Source organism: Ursus americanus, chromosome 22, assembly GCF_024610735.1.
Source record: "Ursus americanus isolate L20-20 chromosome 22, mUrsAme1.1.p, whole genome shotgun sequence".
Taxonomy (NCBI): domain Eukaryota; kingdom Metazoa; phylum Chordata; class Mammalia; order Carnivora; family Ursidae; genus Ursus; species Ursus americanus.
This window is the reverse complement of record NC_142148.1, coordinates 21,953,658-21,974,873: the sequence shown is the minus strand read 5'-3', so window position 1 is coordinate 21,974,873 and position 21,216 is coordinate 21,953,658. Positions and strand designations below refer to the sequence as shown.

Here is a 21,216-nt window from a genome sequence, read left to right as displayed (position 1 = left end):
AGAATTTCTAGGATATTTTGGTTGTCTAATTGTCTTAAACACTGGCATTTTTAGTTAGAATGATTTTGAAAATCATAGTTGCAGGCTCAACATAGGCATTATAGGTCCCAATTTTTTCCAGTTGCTTCCAGTATTTCACGGGATAAGAAGAGACACTGTGGAACCACACTAACCAGTACAACTTTCTGTGAGGAAGGAAATGTCTCTAACTGGGCTGTCCAATAGGTGGCCATTAGCCACATATGGCTTTCGAGCACTTGAAAAGTGGCTGGTATGACTGAGGAGCTACCTATTTAACCTAATTTCATTTTAATGAATTTTACTTTGAATTTAAATGGCCACAGACAGCTAGAGGCTATTATAACAGCGCAGCTTTGGAGAGCTATAGAACTGGGGTCGGTCTTAGAGCTGCCAGCTCAATTTCCTAATAAACTGAGGAGGAGGGAAGCCCTTCTGGTTAGCACCTGTCACTCTCCCACATTTTCTAGTTTATCAGGTTGTTTAATGTTCTGACTCCTGAAACGTAAGCTCCCCCACAGCTGGGACCCTGCCTGTATGGTTCACGGGGAAGGGCCTGGTATACAGCAGGCTCTCATTGACACTGGAAGCCATGCTGGAGTGGCTGGTCAGGAAAGCTCACAGAGGCAGCGATGTCTGGGGCCATGCAGCCTTACTGTGTCTGGGAAGCCTACCTGCTTGCATGGGCACAGGGCCTGGTTCTTGGACAGAGGGGCTCGAGCTTGGGCTTGGCAGGGTTTTCCCTCTGCTGGGCTGACCTCCCATCGTTCCTCAGCAGAACACTCAGAAGTACATGGCCGAGAGAAATCTGAAAGAGATGCTGCAATGGACACAGAGGCTCTGGTCTCCAGACACCCTCTCCCTCCCCAGCTCAGCCCTGCTGACAAGAGCGAATGATCCCCCTCCCAGCAGGACCAGGCTCCAGCCCCTCCACCAGACTCTGGAGGCTCTCTTCTCTGCAGCTGGACCGTGTCCTCTGGTGGGCCCATTTTTCCACGCTGCAGCCATGCTCTGTTCTTTGCTTCTGGGCCTTTACCTGTGTGGTACCCCTCCCACTGGTTGGTCTGCCCTTTCCCCTGGGGGCCTGTCTGGATCCGGGGCCTATCTGGATCCCACCCTTCCCTGGGATTTCTCTGAATCTCCCAGCCATCATTCCTATAACCTACTCAGAACCATTTCCTGACCTGGGATCACACTGGCAGGGGACGAGATGAGAGGACCCATGACTAGGATTAGAAGTGGGCAAGGGGGATCTGAGGAGGCTTGGGAGCTGGTGTCATAAAAAGCTAAGGTGACAATGAGCACATTGTATTGGTGTCACAGGGCAAAGTAAGATGACTGGGAGACTGTATGGCCACAGTGATGACTTGCAAGGCTTTGGAGGGATTGGCTGTTGAGCCACTTCCTTGCTCTTTGCCTCCATTTCCTCATCTGAAAAATGGGGATAACAATACCCAACACTCGGGTCCAAAAGATAAGGCATGCGAGAAGCTTGGTCAGGGCACACTTTTTCTTTATTGTGCTCTGAATGTCGCCTCATGAGAGGCCACTCCTGGGAGCCTTCCCCTTTTTTCTCTTTCTCAGCAACCTGTTGCGTTCCTTCCCAAGTTGGATTTGGTGTTTTTTAATATTTTATTTTTAAGTAATCTCTACACCCAACGTGGGGCTCGAACTCACAACCCTGAGATCCAGAGTGGCATGCTCTACTGACTGAGCCAGCCAGGTGCCCCCCCTTCCCAAGTTTTAATTATTCATTTATTAGACTGTTTATTTGCTTAATTTGCCATTATTCCATAGCTCAATGAGGACAAAAATCTCTTTTTGTTTGCCTGTTTTCTCAACATTTCATGAGGCACCTGGCCCATAAAAGGCACTCAACAACATTAACTAAATGCACAAAGTGATTATTAGCTCTTCGGACAGGTGTCTTATCCTTAGGATAATTTTAATTTCCAGAGTAATGCTAGTTTTTTCAAACACTTTATTAAAGTGTTTCAGGGAGGTAGTTTCATTCTTTCAGATGGTTTCATCCTTTTCATGGAGATGAGGAATAATTATACCAGCTTGGTTCCCTGGAGGAGCTCACGGAATGGCACAGTGACCTAGCAAGCTCTGGCCTTGCCTTTGAACCCTTCACCACGTCTGAGTAAGGATGGGTTTCTGTCATCATCACAGAGAGTTCTGTACTCATGGGGATGGAGCTCCTTAATACAAAGTGGGCCCATCTTCAGGAGACGGTTCCTGGCAGCCACTTCCGGCTCAGATTTGGGGATCCTGAAACCTTGGCAGGCTGAGACAGAACTGCTGCTTCCTGAGGAGGTCTCTACTTCCCTCACTGCTAGGTCTCCCCTTCACATCAGGTTTTCAACATTCCTGCTGCTCCGCAGCCTTGCCTTTCCCCCTGGGCATCAGATACAAGCTCTTTTTTTTTTTTTTTTAAAGATTTTATTTATTTATTTGACAGAGAGAGACAGCCAGCGAGAGAGGGAACACAAGCAGGGGGGAGTGGGAGAGGAAGAAGCAGGCTCCCAGCAGAGGGGCCTGACGTGGGGCTCGATCCTGTAACACCAGAATCACGCCCTGAGCCAAAGGCAGACGCTTAACTGCTGTGCCACCCAGGCGCCCCCAGATACAAGCTCTATGCTTAACTGTGCAGACATGAGTCCAGAAAATCTCAGGGAGAGATCTCTCCTGGGTAGCATGAGTGATTAATTCAGATCAACCACGTCACACAAAGCATGTAGCCTGTCTCTATTTGAATCGGGGATAGTACCAACTCCATAGGGTTGTGGGGAGAAGTAAGGGAGCTCACATAGAGTGGGTGCTCAGTAAAGGTTAGTTTCCTTTCCCCTCCTTCAGCAAGACAAAGTCACCACAGTCACCAACTGCACTAAACCCAGAGACTTCTTCCTACAGCAGGTGAGCTGGGTAGGAGAGCCACACTCAGGCTGGAAGCACCCCCCTCCCCCCCCAACCTCTGCCAGCTCCCTTCACCTGCCCTGGTCAGGGCCAGGCAGCTTCCTGGGGGTGAAATGAAGACCACGGTATACACAGGCCTAGAAGGAGGTGGTGGTCAAAACTTTACAGAGAATCTAACTATTAATTGCACATGTATTTAAACAATTTACTGTGTGCCAGGCACTTTCTTGGGGGCCCCGGGCCAGTGGGTGGAAGGAAGGAGTAAAGGCAGCTGAGACCAGCACACTGCCTACTGTTGTTTCTTGATCTTTTCACTTGATCCTTTGAGAGGTCGGCAGCTTTGAAACCCATGCACATACAATGATCAGGGCTCAGAGAGGGCAACTTCGTGCTCACTCTCACACAGCTGGTTAGTGCACAGCTGGGTCTACAAATCCATGTCTTTTGTGTTTTTGTGCTTCTGAAGATATTTCTCAGTGGGGGAGGTAAGAGTGATGAATTTGGATTGAGCTAAAGGGAGACCTCTCTCTCAACTGAGAAACATCACCCTTTTGAGAGGAACTGTAGACTCTACGGCCGAAAATGCCATCAGAGATTATAATTCAGATGCCTCTCATTCACTGACGCTGGAAGGCTGTAGCCCAGAGGGAGCCCCAAAGTCATACAAGCACGTTGGTGACCAAGATGCGACCAGAACAGGCATGAAGACAAGCTGGAGGGCATAATGTAATTCTCCGGGGTGTTTGTGGGGCGTACAATCAAAGGTGGAATGGGGAAGCCTGGGTTCCTTTATGGACCCTCAAAGCTAGCCCCTTATATTATCACCAGAACTTCTTTTTTTGGAATTTGTCCCCCTACTGTAAAGCCCACTCCCAGCCTCTGAGGGGACCATCCTTCCTCACAGTCCCGGAGCCATCAGAAAACAAAAGCAAATATACTTACTTGGTTTCCTGTCATCAAAGCTTGGGGCGGGGGCTCAGCTTAGATGCATGCTTTGGCTGGAGAGTTAGGGCTTTGGAGGGCCCTTCGGAACATCTGCCAAAGTCCTTAGTCCTAGGACACACAGAATCCTCTCAGCCTGGGAGACTCTTCAGGGAGATGCTCCTGGTATCTCTTTGGGTAGTTCTGCATCTGCTGTGGTCAGCAGTTTGTAGACCTGGGATGGGACAGGAGACTGGTGCTCCTAAGGGACCCCCCACCCTGGACAGCCCTCCCAAGCACAGCTGGGCCAGGGTAGAAGGCCCAGGGCTTTTTGAACTTTGTCATGGGGTCCTTGGGGCTCCCAGCTCACATCTGCAGGCTCTGTGGTTCTCACAACCACCCATTTCCTCTGACGGCATCACAGACCATCAAGGAGCCACCTTCCCCCAGTTCCTGTTTCTAAAGGAGAAGCAGCTGCCTTGTCATGATCCTACAGGGAGAGGTTCTTCTCTGGCTTTGTGGCTTGGTCTTGCCTGAGGAACACAAAACTGAAGTAAAGGAGGAGTTCCCGATGCCTACCTGACCATTATAATCCTCTGAAGTTCTTGGTGTCAGCTTCCTCCATCTTCTGAATCCAAGTCAGCAGGGGAAAGCCTGGGAATCTGAATTTTATATACTCCAAGAGATGCCCTCAACTGGCATCTGCCTTGGAGTGATGTGTCCTAATCTTTAACGTGTATAGGCATCCCTTGGGCATCTTGTTAAATAGCAGATTCTAGTTTGGTGGGTGTGGGGTGGGATTGAAGACTCTGCATTGCTAACAACTCCCAGGCAATACCCATATTGCTGGTCCATGAACCACACTTTTGAGTAACACGACCAGATCTATGAGATCAGAAACTCCATGGGTGGGGCCAGCAATTGCTTTCCACGAGCCCTCCAGGTGTTCTGATGCATAGCCCAAATCTGAGAGTCATTCAGCTAAGATAAAGAAATCTCTGAGATTGGTGTATTACCTTCAGTCATTAAAATTTAAATAAAAGTTCCATCTCATTAGAATCTAAATAACCACACCTACTGCCGCCTTTCCATTAGGGTCTTAGTATTCCTGGAGACATAATTTTTCTTAAAGATTTTATTTATTTGAGAGAGAGGGAGAGTGCACAAGCAGGGGGAGGGGCAGAGGGAGAGGGAGAAGTAGAATCCCCACTGAGCAGAGAGCCTGATGCAGGGCTCGATCCCAGGACTGTGGGATCATGACCTGAGCCCAAAGCGCTCGCTTCACAGACTGAGCCCCCTGAGACGTGCTTTTTAACCAAAAGGGCCACAAAATAGCTCCTGACTCCAGTTCAGACTATGAAGCCTTTACTGGGGCCCTGCCAGCTAGGACACACTCCAGCTCAGGTTCTCCCTTTCTCCCAGGGAAGGCTGGTTTGAGACTTAACTTCATGCACTCTTGGTGTGAAGAGCTGGAGGAGCCAGAGTGGAGGCACAACCTGTGTAAGGAAGTTCTAATCAGGACGTTAGAGTGGGTGATGGCCACTCAAGGATGTGGCCCATGGCAGGGAGGGGACTGAGGACAGGCCCACCCTCCCGCTCCTGTCTGCATACCACTCTGATGGCTACCTTCTTATTTGACAGAAAAGACTTTCAGACTGGCCTCAAGGTGAGGTCCAAGAAGCCACCTGAGAATTAGTTTAAAAGGCCAGATTTGCGGGGCACCTGGGTGGCGCAGTTGTTAAGCATCTGCCTTCGGCTCAGGGCGTGATCCCGGCGTTCTGGGATCGAGCCTGCTTCTTCCTCTCCCACTCCCCCTGCTTGTGTTCCCTCTCTCGCTGGCTGTCTCTGTCAAAAAAATAAAATCTTTAAAAAAATAAAAAGTCCAGATTTGCTGCTTATTAGTTTTGTGACCATTTGTAGTTACCTCTAGGCTGGTTTCTCAACCATGAAATGGGACTAGCATGTACCTCACTGGCCCATTATTAGGAAACATACAGGAAGGTGGCAAAGGTCCCCAGCCTAGAGTAGATGCTCAATAAAAGGCTGAATATGAAAATGCACTGATTTTGGAAGAACTGGGGAATTTTTCAGGCCAGGTGACCTTGACCAAAACACTTAACTCTCCTCAGCCATTTTTTGTCTGTAGAACAGACCTGACTACTTTGCAGGGATGACGTGAGAACTGGGTAAGATGATTTATATGGAAGAGCTTTTCATCTTTTATAGTCTACCTGACCACTTCCTTGACTCTCACAAGACAGGCACCCAAGTGTTTTTGGACTGAACAGGGAGCAAGGAAATGAAAATTGAGAGAGGAAAAAGTAAGTATGGACGAGTCAGGTGTAGTCAGTTGGGGCCTGACTCCAGGCACAAGGCTAAGGTGGGAAAGCACGTGACCATCCATGTCGGGTGTAGCCACGAAGGCTGGAGTGATGTGGGTTTTAAGAGCAACTGTGTCCATCAGACCACCTCCAGCTCAAGAACTGTTATCCTGTATTGCCAAGAACTCAGCTTGGTGATCTGTGTCTGTGTCTGTCCACGTGCATTTGCTTCATCTCCTCTCCCGGAATGGGTCCACGCCATTTTACAAGTATCTCCCACAGACACAGCAATCTTGATGTACTATATGGTAGCAGCAGAGCCTGGATCATTTGAAACTGGCCCAAGGTGGTGGCCTCCTGATATCACTGTGGGTACAAAGAGCCATTTCTGGAGAAATACAGTCTGGCCTGTTTGAGGAACCCAGGCAAGTGGCTGCAGATTACTACCCTGGGGCGGGACCCAGCAACCCCAAACAGGTGGCAGGGCTGAAATGTGGAATGCCTTTCCAAGACCTTAGCTTTCCTCCTCCATAAACAGCATGATCAAGCTTCTCACAATTTTTAGTTTGAGGGGAACAGAGGTGTGTCAGATGGGCTTCGAGTTCAATCCTAGATGGGTTTACTGGTATGACCTTGGGAACATTATTTATCCAGAGTCTTCTTGGGTGAATAATAATCAAGTATGTGAAAATGCCCAGCACGAAGCCCATATATAGTAACTTGGTTCCCCCCCCCAAGCCCCAGTGCATGGCTTGAGAGAAATAACACCAGCAATCGGGTAACAATGAGACATATACAGCTTTATTTAATAATCTGTAAAAAGTTGTACTCTGGCAGAGTGATGCATTCCCTATCTCAGCAGAAAGCGAACTCTATGTCTGAAAAGCCCCTTCCTAAGATTCGGAACTGCCTAACCCTGAGCTTACATCTGATGCCCTCAAGAGCTGGACCCTTGCTGTGCGGCAGCTGGTTTCATCCTCCTCCCAGCAATACTCTGGCTGGCTGCGGCCCCTCACACAGCAGTCCACTGAGCACAATTGTACCTGCACAGGCTGCCCTTATAGCCGGGCCCCTTTCCTCTCTTCTTTAAGAATTATCTGTCAAGAATCCTTCTGAGAAATGGGTTCTGTACCAATTTAACTTCACTTCCACTAAGTCAGCTGAAGTCAAGGCTATGCCTGTGATGCCTGATATTCAGTTGAGGGCTGTGCCTCTTCGCCAGCTGCTTCCTCGCCATCTACACAATTTCAGGCCATACCTCTCCTTTTACAGAGGACTGAGGAGTGGAGAAACACTCTTCATCACAGACCCAGGAGGCACTTCTTGTGGCTATCTGGTAAGTGGTATCAGACACTGCAGCGACCGCAGCTCTGCTCCGGCAGACCAGAGGCCTGGCATTTTGTCTGCCACCTTCCTGTGCAAGAGAGTGCAGTAATGATACCACACTCACTTCTTAGGACAAACTCCATGTTGCACCAGAAACTCATCATTCATGGGCTTCTAAAAGAATATATCCCTCCCTTTTATTTACAGAATAACATATGTGAATGCAGTTGGACAGAAGGAGGTGGCTGGCCACCCTGCCTGCCTCTCTATGTAACAGGCTCCCTTCTATTGGTCACAATCAACAGTAAGCATGATCTTCCACATTCCTCAGAGCTGCTGAAGTCACTTTGCAAATCTTGTTGACCAATTCGGAACCAAAGGAGAATGCAGTGGCCTACCCAACCTAGAAACCTGTTCTGTATATTTCCCTTAAAAACACCATTGAAAATGAAAAAGAAAAAAGGTCCCCTTTGTTTTTTTGCAGAAGCTCTACAAGAAAGCATATCTAAAACCACAAAACTATGCACACACAAACACAGACACGCGTGCTCACACACATACATCAGGATCAAAGAATCTCGTCAGATACGTAGTTGGGAAAGCACGAGGAGAAGCTGGCAAGAGAAGATATGGAAATCTGATCAGCTAAAGATGCTGGAATGTTACAGTAATGGCAAGGAAGTGGTTCTTGGTACATACAAAAAGGAGGGTGGGCAGGCAGAGAATGATAAATCCAGGATACCAGAGAGTGTCAGTGGCCATGCAGGAGTTAAAGATAGATGCCAGTTTGCTGGATGAAATGTTATATTATGGAGTGGTTGTTTGAAGGAGGGTGGACTTGCATGGTCCAGGGGAGGAGTATCTGCTTAGCAGGACACCTCCATGGTCTGGTGTCTGTCCACAACATCAGGGGATTCAGAGGATTCTTGAGTTCCATCTGACTGATTGCTGGTGACAGATCGGCTGAAGGCACTTTCTCCAGAGCCGATGCTACTCGAGGTTGAGTGGGTTCGTGATCGGGCGAGCCGGGTCATGCTGGCAGATGGTACTGTAAGAAAGAACCAAGGGGACTAGAAGATGGTACCCTGGCTAAACTTAGCTAATCTAGAAACTTCACCAAAGGCTTTTTCAGCTTTCCCAACCCATTTAAGGTGAGACCCAGGACAAGACATAGCCATCTCCATTCTGCATTATTTGCTTAAGTGAATGGCTATATGCAAGGCTGCTTTAATCCTTTGGATCTGGTTGGAATCTCGGCTGATTCTAGTCCACAGAAGAACGCAGGGAAACCTAAGTCCAGAGTATAGCCTCTTAGCTATGCCCACGCCATTCAAACAGTGATTAGGAAAGAGGCTTTGGGAACCCAAATAGGTAACCAAACCCTGCAGTGCATGCAAGACTAAACCAAAAGAAAGACAAACCACACAAGTATGAAGGTGCTTCACAAACACAGTGCAAGCCCGATACAACAAGACTACCATCCGTGTCCACAGGCTACCCTTGCTACCTGGGGAGGAAACATGTATGAACGTGTGGGTGTAGGGGAGGCAGGTGGGACTGGCACTGACCTCTATGCAGGCAGCAAGGTACAGAATGCCTGCGAGGGAAGGGCTCTGGAAGTGGGTGTTTCACTCAGACTACTGTTCTACTGCTGCTCTGATCCTAAGATCCTTCCAGCTTGGCCAGACACGGCCTTACCTGGCATAACCTGCCTGCATATCTTCCTGAGGCAATGGCCACTCCCCCAGCTGTCATTTCAATGCTGGGGTCAAAAGATGCCATCCCTGCTGAGTTTTCCAGGCAAAGGCTCTGGCACTCCTATTTAGAATCAAGGCTGTTCTTCAATTCCTGTGTCTGGGGTTCATGTAAGGATGAGTAGGAGACAGTAGAAGAGGGGTCCGGCCTACAAAGTTTTAGCTACTGCTGTGACCCTGGATTTGGATGATAAGAGGAAGCCTGGCTATTACAACCCGCTCCTTTCTTCCTGGGGAACCAGAGCTGGACCTGCAGGCTAACCCTCTTAGGGCACAATGAGCCACGTTCTATCGGGCTCTCACTGCACAGGAAAACCGCGGACATGCTGCAGGCAGCCAGTGCAGCCAGGAGAGCATGGCTGGGAGGCAGGGGCGGGGCCAGCACAGAGGAAGGTACCTGACTCGGTGTTCAGGTGACTGAGCTGCACATACGGGACTGGAAGCAGGATGGACACAGGAAAAGGCAGGTTAGTGATCCAAGAGTGCCAAGTGGCAACCTCGGCTGCCTAGTAAACACTGACAGAATACTCTAAGCTAGGGATGAAGTTTTATTTTAAGCTCTCAGAGAAGAGTTGAGGCTGACTGATGTTTTATTTGCATCTCAGATGTTACTTCTCTCAACTAGTCAAGGGGAACTGTTTTCCCCTTCCCTATAAACAGCTGTCTGCTCTGGATCAGAAATGGGCTGGAAGATCAGCTGTTTCCTAGGAAAGGGATGAGAACTGGCTAGGAGAGGGACTTCTCCTCCCAGCGAGCCAGAGAGATGTGGGTGTGGGCTCGGCTGGTAGTGGCTCACAGACGGGGATGACACAGCCACTCTGGACGAGACATACACAGTCTGCCTGCCAGGCACAGGGCTGTACCCAGGGGTCAGCTGCTGCCCACGCAGCTGTTCAATGGCCATTTTCCACACTTACACCAAAGACAGGGAAAAAAAAAATCACCCTACTGGGTAAAGAGCTCTGTACCTGGGTTGAAGATTTTTTTCTTCTTAAAAATTCCAAGAAAGAAGCAAGTGTGGATAGTCTGTGACAAATGAGAAAGCTCAGGGGTCTACAATACAAGAGACCAGGACAGTGGCACACGATATGGACACATCCTTGGACTCGCTGTAAACTACTGTGCAAGTTCATTTCCCGTGGCGGGGCAGATGTAACTGAGGACACTACCCTTTTCTTCTGAAGTCTCCATTGTGTTTCTCTAGGCCAGGAGTCATTACCAGCTGACTTCAAATGCAAATCGTAATTTCAGATTCACAAGCTTAAGAAAGCCTAAGCCTCAGTGGTTGAAAACATGGGCTCTGGAGTCAGACCGCTAAGGTTCTGCAGGTGAACTGTTACCCTGGGAAATGTGCTTAGCCTCTTTGAGCCTCAGTTTCTTTTTCTCTAAAATGGGACTAATAACAGAACTTACCTCTTAAGGTTATAAACACTGAATGCCTGGCACAAGGTAAGTGCTTAATAAGTGTTAGCTCACCTTATATAATATGCACAGATGAATGCTCCATAAACATTTGGTTTGTACTTCAGGCTGGCTAGCACAGAGGTTATGCCCTGAGAAATGGGGGCCCCCCAGATATCAAAATGACCCTATTATCATTAAATTTTTGCTAGAAAGAAAGTTTTATACTACTCACTGTAGCCCATTCCCTGCAAAAAGTACTTGAAGGCCTCGGTGAGCTTTCCAGGCTAGGAGACAAAATAAGAAGGTATTAATCTTTGCACAGGCAGAGAGGCAGAATCAAATGAGTGCCTTAAAAAAAGAAAACAACAACAACAAAGCCCCTCCTTACCTGTACTACTTGGGGCAGTCCACCACAGTCTGCCATCTAAAAGAGGAAAAATATGTAAGTCAGCTGGTACTTATACTTACGGGACATGCTCTGAAAATCCATGAGTCCTTTCAAACAGGACAGGATTGAATTTTAGGTTCTTTAACTTAATGTTTAGCTGCAACCAAGTGTACACGTCCTCAATGCACTCTTATACAAAGACTTACATCCTAGCAATGACCTTGGATATAAATCTGAAAAGATTATTTAATACTTATTAATCAGTAAGATGTAGAGCCTGGCCTTCAGGCCCAGGTTGGGAATTTTCCATTCGGGGTGACAGTGAAGTTAACCACCGTCTTCAACTACGGTTCTGCCTCCATCTGAAGAATGTTACTTTCAGAGTCCTCAAACAGCATGACCCTTACTTTTCAGGGTACCATGCTTCCTAAATTCCCTCTCAGCCCAATATTATCTTCATTCTATAACTAAGGGGATTTCTCCAATGAGATGATGATGTTGAATTTGGCCAACTCACTTGATCAGCCACTTTCCTCTCAAAGCTGGATTTGGTGAGGCTGTCTCTCACTTCATAAATATTTACAGCTGGTTATTCTCACGTGTGTAAGGATTTCTAGAGTAGGGTTTTGTTAGTACACATTGGAATTACCCAGAAGACTCATTAAAACTCAGATTCTTGGGTTTCTGCTCTAGAGATACTGATTTAATAGATCTGGGGTAGGGCTTGAGAACTTGCATTTCTTTCTTTTTTCTTTTTTTTTTTTTAAGAGAGAGCGTAGGGGGGCCGGGGGGTAGGGGCAGAGGGAGAGAAAGAATCTTTTTTTTTTTTTTTTTTAAGATTTTATTTATTTATGTGACAGAGAGACAGTCAGTGAGAGAGGGAACACAGCAGGGGAGTGGGAGAGGAAGAAGCAGGCTCACAGCGGAGGAACCCGATGTGGGACTCGATCCCGGTACGCCGGGATCACGCCCTGAGCCGAAGGCAGACGCTTTAAGGACTGCGCTACCCAGGCGCCCCGAGAGAAAGAATCTTAAACAGACTCCACACCCAGGGCAGGGCTCGATATCATGACCCTGAGATCACCACCTGAGCCAAAATCAAGAGTCGGATGCTTAAATGACTGAGCCATCCAGGCGCTCCAAGCACTTGCATTTCTTTCTTTTTTTTTTTTTTTTTTTTTTGACAGAGACAGCCAGCGAGAGAGAACACAAGCAGGGGGAGTGGGAGAGGAAGAAGCAGGCTCCCAGCGGGGGAGCCTGATGTGGGGCTTGATCCCATAACGCCGGGATCACGCCCTGAGCCGAAGGCAGAGGCTTAACGACTGCGCCACTCAGGCGCCCCAGCACTTGCATTTCTAACAAGCTCCCAGGTGAAGCAGATTCTGTCAATCTGCAGAAAACACTGTTTCTACGGCATGATAGCCAAACAGGGGCCCACCCTTCCTTCCAGCTATTACGCGTTCTGTAGTCAGTATCCTATTCAGGCTGACTGGAACTGAAGAAAAAAAAGAGACAGAGGGGCACCTGGTGGCTCAGTCAGTTGAACATCCAACTTTTGGTTTCGGCTCAGGTCATGATCTCAGGGCTGTGAGATTGAGCCCTGCCCTGAATGTGGAGTCTGCTTAGGATTCTCATTCTCCCTCTCCCTCACCCTCTTCCCCTCCCCTGCTCACACTCTCTCTCAAAAAAATAAACCATCGTTTCTGTTCACTAGCATGAAAACTTTCTTTGAGGTGGAGACTGTTATTTAGCAGATGGGAATGCCACAGAAGGCACAGGAATTTGAGGTTAATGGGACAGTCCCTTAAAATTCTACGAATAATACCAGGAACAAACATTTACCCTGATTAAATATACACCTAACTGGTAGAGGCTGTATTTTAATGAAGTTCAAGAGTCAAATCTGACATAAAACGACACACGCAGAAAGAGAATATTAGGCGGGACTATTTCCAAGGCTGACGCCTGTCAAGTAGTTGTAGAGTCAGTTGTTAACGCTGTTGCGGTGGGCAGTTCTGCCCGGAAATAAACTACATCTACAGCTACTACAGAGCTCAGTTTTCGTACTTTCAAAACACCGATTCAAACCTGTACTGAAAAACTATTCGAACCCATATACTTTTAAAATAACACCCCTATTTTGGACCAGTTCATCAACCACCTGGACCTCAGAACATTTTGCGTTCTGTCGCCTCAGAGCATTAACCTCAGGTTCTATTTCCAGGAACTATGGCCTGCTTCTGGTGACAGCACTTCCCTTTCAAGCCACTTCAAAGAGAAAGGGAAGAAAGCACAGGTCTTTCAGGCCGAGAAAGTAGCAGTAAGCAACGTAAGATCAGCACTTAAATACAGTAATCCATATTCAAATCAGGGTGTCAGGCCCCTGAACATTTTACTATAGGCTGCAGAAAAAACAAGGTTGACACTCTTGCCTGGGGTAAAATGAAAAGGGAGAGAAACCTGACACTAGCTAGAAATTCAGTACAACAGTTGCTCTCTATTTGCCCTAAGAGGAAGAAAATGTACCCACCCTCATCATTAGAATGTTACTGGAAGCTTCCTAAACAATACACTGGGACATGGCATGTAAATAATTTTGATTCATCCTAATTCTCACAAAATTAAATAATGCTTACGAAGTTTTTAATGACATGGGAAGATGTTCATGTCAAAAAGTTGAGGAGGAACATCTGGGTGGCTCAATTAAACGTCTGCCTTCATCTCAGGTCATGATCCCAGCGTCCTGGGATCAAGTTCTGTGTTGGGCTCCCTACTCAGCGGGGAGCCTGCTTCTCCCTCTGCCTGCCACTCCTCCTGCTTGTTCTCTCTCTCTCTCTCTCTCTCTCTCTCTTGTTCTGACAAATAAAATCGTTAAAAAAAAAAAAAACCCACAAAAAACCAGACACAGGGCTGTAAATATCCTGACCTTAATGATGTATAAAGTGTACAGGAAAAAGACCCCAATTATTTTTTCCTTTAGGAGAGTTAGCACAGGGGTTGTGGGGGAGAGGGGCAGAGGGAGAGAGAGAATCTTAAGCAGGCTCCATGCTCAGCACAGAGCCCAAAGTGGGACTCGAATCTCAGGACCCCTGAGATCATGACCTGAGCCGAAATCAAGAGTTGGATGCTTAACTGACTGAGCCACCCAGGCACCCCAAGACATCAATATTTTTACCAGAGGGGAACTTTGGGTGGTATGATTATGGGTAATTTTTATTGATTTCATTATTTACTCTTCTTTATTTTCCAATTTTCTACAGTGAGAATATATTCAGGAAAAAGAAAAAAGAGAGAGAGAGAGAATCAGAGAGAGAGAAAAGCTTTCCCTCTTTTTGGGCAACTATTCCAGAAATAGAGTAATTCGAGCCATGTATAGTTTACTCACAAATTGACGGGCAATGAGGGAAGACAACACCTTACCTTTAGCAAAGTTGTATTTATAGGGTTCAGGCGAGAGTTGCATTCAACCTTAAAAAAAGAAAAAAAGAGAAAACAATTTTATGACCACTAGAAAAATAAGAAATAGTGCGGCATGAGAATGATCTTCCAAAATCAACAGCTCAGTTTCGAGATGGCTGAATCAGCCAAAGAAATTACCAAAATACAAAGTAAGAGATACATGATGTATTTGGTATCTATTTCCGAGTAACTAAAAGTCTAGCTAATTTCATTTTCTGAATCTGTTGCGAGTATTTAAAGAACTACATGTTGAATCTAATTTCTCCTACTGGCTACCTAACTTAGGGGCTAGTTACCTATTTTAAAATGTGAACTGGATCATGGCCCTCACCTGCTGGGGCTCTGATGGCTTCCCAGCACAAATGGCCCTGACCAAGCCCGATTCCCAACCCTCCTTACCCCCGCTTCCCTGTACCCTGGGTTTGCCATTCTGCACACACTCTTTTCTGACTCAGGTCTTTCACTATTCCACCTAAATACTGACTACTCTGTTTTTTTCTCTCACAGCAGTTATCAGAATTAGGAATTACAACCTATGTGATTATACTCGTTTGGTGTCCTATACTCTTATACCCACGAAGGCGGGGACCTCAAAGAAAAGCTTTTAGGGAGATAATCTCTAGGTTTAGCAATGTTTTATGGCTAATTTAATCAATGAAATCTCTCCTTTTACACATGCTTGCCAAGCATACACATACAAAACACTGCTAAGAGTCTGGAATCCACTAATGTGAAAACATATAATACAAGGCTGAATGGTATCACTTCAAAATTTCACAACTGAGCTGAGTACAGAAGGATGAGTAGGATTTCAAGAGACAGTAAAAAGAAGGGATGGGTGTTTGAAGGCTTCCAGAGTCAGGGGGAAAGCATAAGCAAAGAACCAGGAGGCGTGAAGTGGAGGGACAGGGCATGTGTGGGATTACAGAGGTGTGGTGTGAAGATGCACTGGAAGGCAAGTCTGGGGGGCAGACTGGAGCTGACCATGGAAGGGAAGGAGCCATGGAAGGTTTCTGAGGTAAAAGGATTTGTTTTAGTAAAGTAACCAGCTGTGGCCTGTATGACAGACTACGGAAGCACTGAGCTAGTTAGGGAGTTATTAAAATTACCTAGGCAAGAACCAGTAATCCAGCTGAACTCTGGGGATTGCTGATGGGCAGGTATATAAAACTCTTCTATAATCAGGGGATGATCTAAAAACCAGGATCACCAAACTAGATTTTGCTCTACACAAATGACAATGCAGGCAGTGATAAGCAAATGTACCAGTTTACTACAGAATATCATTAATGTACCAGTTGACTACAGAATATCCTTAACCCTAAACTGCAGAATTTAAAAACTGGATCCCTAACTCCCAAGCACAGTGCTTAGAACATAGTAGACATGCAGTAACTATTTTCTGGAAGAATGAGCTCCCACATCTGGATGTAATATAATAAATCATGCTTTCCTTGGTTTACCACTTTGTAATTTCTTTAACTCTGTAAGAAGTCTCCATATCTGCTAAGCCGAACGCAATGGTAGTTTTTTTGACATGTCTACTCTCCCCCTAGCTCCCCATATGCAGAGACTCCATCTTATTCATTTTTGGATTCCCCATAGCATCGAGCAAATAGGGAGAAGCTCAAAAAATGAGGCTATTTGAATAAGTGAGCAAGAACAGTTAGCAAAAATGACCAAAACTTGAGGAGCTCCTTCCTGCTCTTACGTGCATGGATAGTCCTCTAATCCCTACCAATTTGTGGGATAAAATGTTAGCTCTCACATGCTAGACTCTGTCTAGAAGAGCATCTACTTTGTGATACAGACAGGGCTCCTGAGGTTCTTACGTATAAATGCTGAAGATGAGGAAATCAGAAAACAAGACCTTATCTGTATTGGCCAAACTATCTAGTCATGAAAAAGAAGAATTGGCAATGTTGCCTTAAGTCCATGCAAGTTTAATATAATAAAAAAACATTTAAAAAAAGTATTTTCTAAAAACAACACTGTTTTCCTTTTTCAGGTCACATATTTATGAAGAAAAAAAATTTTTTAAAGTAATATCTATATCCAATGTGGGGCTCAAACTCATGACCCCGAGATCAAGGGTCACACGCTCTACCAACTGAGCCAGTCAGGCGCCCCTGAAGAAATGTTTTTGATAGATATTTTTGTAGCATGTATTCCCACCTTTTTAGCCAGGACAGACTGACCTTTATAAAACTCCTTCATGATGAATTGGGATCATCACTATAACTATCACCTTCAGGGATTTTTTTTTTTTTTTTTTAACTCGAGGGTCATTTAACTCTGTGCTAAAACCACGCCATGTATTTTATACCAGACAGGGAATGTTTCTCAGGATGACTCAGGGAGGTACGAACATATCATCACATCTACCTCACCCTACACTTACCCTGCCCCATAAGCCTTCTCATCTATGTCTACACACCTGATTAGCTACTGGATTCCCTTTCCCAAAAGCTTTACTCCCTAATGTTTTTCTCTGAACAGGGCAGAAGTGAAGGCTGCCAAAGAAAACCAGGTAATCTCACACAGATACTTATTTATATCACATATATTGTGGGGAAAAACAAGTAAATGCTAATAGGTACATGAAAAACTGTCAACTTCATTTGTAACCAAAAAAATGCACATTGAACAGTGGGACACCATTTTCAACCCACTAAATTATTAATAAAATTTAAAAATCCAGTGCTGGACAAGATGCTGTGAAATAGGCGCTCTCATACATTGCTGATGCTAACACACTGCTATGTCCTTTCTGGAAAGGAATTTGGCAAATGTTATCAAAAATTTTGCAAAAATTTATGCTTTTTGACACATTAATTCCATTTCTAGAAATCTATCCCAGGGAAATGATCAAAAATTCAATACGGATGTTCAAGAGCAACATTATTAATGGTCCAAAATCTGGTATCATCAACTGGAGAATGAGCTTAAACAAAGGTGCATTTACAAGACTAAATATTATACAGATGTACCGACTTTATAATATGGAAAAAGGCTATCAAAAAAGCTATTAGTAATCAGGTTCCCAAATCTTTTATGTTTAGTATCACCCAGGGTATGTTAGAGGAAAACATAACAGTTTACCTTTGGGTAAACATAACATTGGGTAATGGAATTGTGATGTTTCCTCCTGTCCTTCTATTTTTAAATTTTTCATATTTTCTACAATGAGCATGTATTATTTTTACCATTTATACTTGAGGAGGAGGCAGAGGAAAGCATACAGGCTCTCAGCAACCTTTCCAGTCTCATACAGTTCCAGATGTACGGTGGCGGCAGAAGGCCGGAGGGCTGTCAGAAATCTGACAGTAAGCAAATGGTGTTTAATTATACTACTTGCCACAAAGTGAACACCACATAAAGCAATCAAAGGTAATACTGATCCTTCTGATGAAATCTAGTGGATGATGAAGAACTCATTTTCCAAACTGGGTAATAAGGAGCAAACACGGATACATGTAATCAGAAATAACAAAGACGACCATTTACAACTGTTTCTAGAGTGCCAGCAGTGTGCTGTATACATTTTATTGCATTTAATCTCATTTATCTTCACAACATCAGGACATACTTACCACCGCCTCAACTGCAGGTGAACTGTCCCCTACCACCAGTAGAGTAGAGCACCTGGGGAAAGGCAAAGTAAGAGGTGACACTCTGCAAACAGCACCTATATTCCACTGAACACTGAATTAGTGTATGAAAGGCAAAGATATTTAGCAACTTACTAGGGAAACTGAGGGACTTACTTTAATGTCTTCGATTTGTTATCATTTTGGCCCAGCATGGGTCTTTCAATCTCTAGGTCTCTGCGTCTAGAAAAACAAGGGAAGCAACACCCTTCTCAGGTAAAATCATGGCAACTCAGATTATTTCCTGGTCGTGAAAATGAAAATGTATCGAGGAATTTGAAACTATCTTTCCTTCACACCTAATGAGGGAAGGGGCCCTTGTGCACTTTGTTCACGAGCAGCCATTTTAGTAGCATCCTGAGGGGTACAGAGCAGGAACGAGGTTCCTGGCTCAACCCTGAGGGGCACTATGTGATGCCAGAAGTTTAGAAGCAACTTCAAAACTCAATAGCAATGCTATTGAAATCTTCAAGTTGTAGCGTTTAATTTTCCAACTAGTTTATAGGAATAAATTCCTTAAGAGAAGGGGAACTTTTTTGGGGAAAACTTTTTTTTTAAATTCTTTATTTATTTATTTGACAGAGAACGAGAGTGAGAGAGAACAAAAAGGAGGAGCGGTAGGCAGAGGGAGAGGGAGAAGCAGGCTCCCTGCTGAGCAGAGAGCCCGATGTGGGACTTGATCCCAGGACCCTGAGATCATGACCTGAGCCGAAGGCAGACGCTTAAGCCACTGAGCCACCCAGGTGCCCCACAGGAAAACTTTTAACTAACATAGTTTAGTGCAGTACTTAATAAACCTTTCTGATTTCGACTGAAAATAAGCAGGCTCTGTTACACAGAGAAAAGAGTTGGAGAGACCAGGTTCAAGATCTCTGGGTGAGTTTAGGTAAGTTACAGCTGACCCATTTTCTCAATCTTTTCCCATATACTCAGAAAGCTAGCAGGAGTGAGTGAGTATGTTTAACCTTGGAAAAGCTGGTCCCAAGATAAGAATCCAACTCTCTCAGTGACTGGGGGAGACATGACAGTAGGTTTTGGAATGTACACAAACAAAAGAGAATTTACTAGTGTCTATGTGTTACTTCTGCCCGATGACAAGATGTCAGGGAAGAGAAACTGAATCAAGGCCTAAGACTTCTATTCTTTGCCTCTTCTCCATGTATTTTTCTGTCCTGCCTCATATTATGTGTATGTTTTTGTGTGTGTACATAACTGAGGTACTTTATTTAATTTCAAAACATCTTAAAACTACAGATGGTATTTGAATGGGTCCAAAACAGCCTTCAGTTCAGTTTGTTTTTTTTTTTTTTAAGTAATCTCTACACCCAACGTGGAGCTTGAACTCATGACCCCAAAATCAAGTCACACACTCTACCAACTCAGCCAGCCAGGTGCCCCCATTCATTTTTCTTGAAAGCTGTCTTCCTATCTGTCTGATAGCCCTTCCTCTTTTACTGTGGTGCAACAGCATGAAAGCAATCTCATGACACAGCACTGAAAGAAGTGGTTTATTTCCCCTTCCCCTCTCCCTCAAATGTCAATTATCCTTTTGGACCTAGTTTACATTCATTCATTCATTCATTCATTTTAAAGATTTTATTTATTCCTTTGACAGAGAGAGAGACAGCCAGCGAGAGAAGGAACACAAGCAGGGGGAGTGGGAGAGGAAGAAGCAGGCTCCCAGGGGAAGAGCCTGACGTGGGGCTCAATCCCAGAACACCAGGATCACACCCTGAGCCAAAGGCAAATGCTTAACAACTGAGCCACCCAGGCGCCCCTCGTTTACATTTAACTGGAGGAATAGGAAACAACTGTACCCGTTATAAGAACCCAGGAAGAGCTGTAGGTTTTCTTGATTGATATCTTGGGCAATATGCAGCCTGTAGGTTTGAATCAGGTCCAAGTTGGCCTGCAACTCTTCCTAGAACAATTGAAAAGAGAAACAAGGTAAACATCTGAGCTACAGTACAAGTCTATGTTGTTTGGTTTGCATTCTCAATGCCCAAAGCCAAATCTCTCTGCACAAGATGGGAAATGGGGCAGAGCCTGGAGCCTACCCTTGTACTGGTAGGCTGAATGGCTCAAGTCTTTATCTGCAGTAGACTGGTTCAGTGCCATATTCTGTGTCAGGTGAGGGCACAAAGAATCTATTATGGCAAAAGCTGGTCACCAACTCCAGGCCAAATGTAAAAACTTGGGAGATTTGCTCTGAACTTCCTCCTTACCTGAAGCACCCAGAAACTGCACTGGACCCAGAAACTGCTGTGGAACTCAGAGAGGTCACCTAACCATTCAGAACCCTAGTTTCCTTATTTGTTTTGTGCATGTTCTGCTATTCCTCATAAAACATGAAGATAATAACCAGATACCTGACAAGGCTGTTTTATTTATTTTTAAAGTAGGCTCTACACCTAATGTGGGGCTTGAACTCATGAGCCTGAGATCAAGAGTCGCATGCTCTACCGACTGAAACAGCCAAGAGCCCCTGACAAGCTGTCTTAAAGATTAGATAAGAAAAGTTACATGAACCATAAAGTGCAAAATAAATGGAAGTTGGGGCATCAGGCCGGCTCAGTTGGTAAAGCGAACAACTCTTGATCTCAGGGTCGTGAGTTCAATCCCCATGCTGGGTATAGAGACTACTTCAAAAAATTTTTTTAAAAAGGGAAGGTAACATTTTTCTTAGCCATAAATCTACATAATTAACTTAGCTGTATGGATATAATATAATCAGCATATCACTTATTTATTATTTATATAATCACTTCATAATATCTATAGAAATATATTAATTCCATTTACATTTTATTAAGTCAATTTATCATTTGTTTAATCTTACTGCTATTACTATTAAAGGTATAAAATACGAGAGAAACAAATGGTTTATACAGTGAAGTGAGTCTCCCTCCCCCACCACCCATTGTCCAATGGTCTCTCTCTTGCTGGCCTTCTCAGGTCATCACAACAGTTGCCAGGTTCTTGTGTGCATAAACATGTATGTACATACGTGTGCACATATACACAAGTGCACACACACCCAGCAAGCAGTTTTAAGC

The 21,216-nt window shown here is 45.1% G+C and overlaps 2 protein-coding genes across 5 annotated transcripts in view; both read right to left on the bottom strand.

The window, feature by feature from the left end:
- Positions 1-6,901, bottom strand: part of SLA2 (Src like adaptor 2) — a 29,218-nt gene extending 22,317 nt beyond the window's left edge. Inside the window, exons 1-2 of the mRNA XM_045804546.2 lie at positions 3,880-6,901; positions 693-826 (exon numbers count right to left, since the gene is read on the bottom strand). Of these exons, the coding sequence (XP_045660502.1) occupies positions 693-783 (91 nt within the window). The 5' untranslated portion in view covers positions 784-826; positions 3,880-6,901. The remainder of the gene's footprint in view (positions 1-692; positions 827-3,879) is intronic.
- Positions 6,902-6,958: 57 nt separating this feature from the next.
- Positions 6,959-21,216, bottom strand: part of NDRG3 (NDRG family member 3) — a 72,579-nt gene continuing 58,321 nt past the window's right edge. For 2 of the 4 annotated variants that reach the window (XM_045804552.2, XM_045804551.2), the window contains 8 exons: positions 19,978-20,081; positions 18,278-18,343; positions 18,104-18,155; positions 14,472-14,519; positions 11,052-11,087; positions 10,896-10,947; positions 9,657-9,695; positions 6,959-8,553 (listed from right to left, as the gene is read on the bottom strand). In XM_045804552.2, the coding sequence (XP_045660508.1) occupies positions 8,372-8,553; positions 9,657-9,695; positions 10,896-10,947; positions 11,052-11,087; positions 14,472-14,519; positions 18,104-18,155; positions 18,278-18,343; positions 19,978-20,081 (579 nt within the window). In that variant the 3' untranslated portion in view covers positions 6,959-8,371. The remainder of the gene's footprint in view (positions 8,554-9,656; positions 9,696-10,895; positions 10,948-11,051; positions 11,088-14,471; positions 14,520-18,103; positions 18,156-18,277; positions 18,344-19,977; positions 20,082-21,216) is intronic. The other 2 variants (XM_045804553.2, XM_045804554.2) reach the window with 1 other exon arrangement.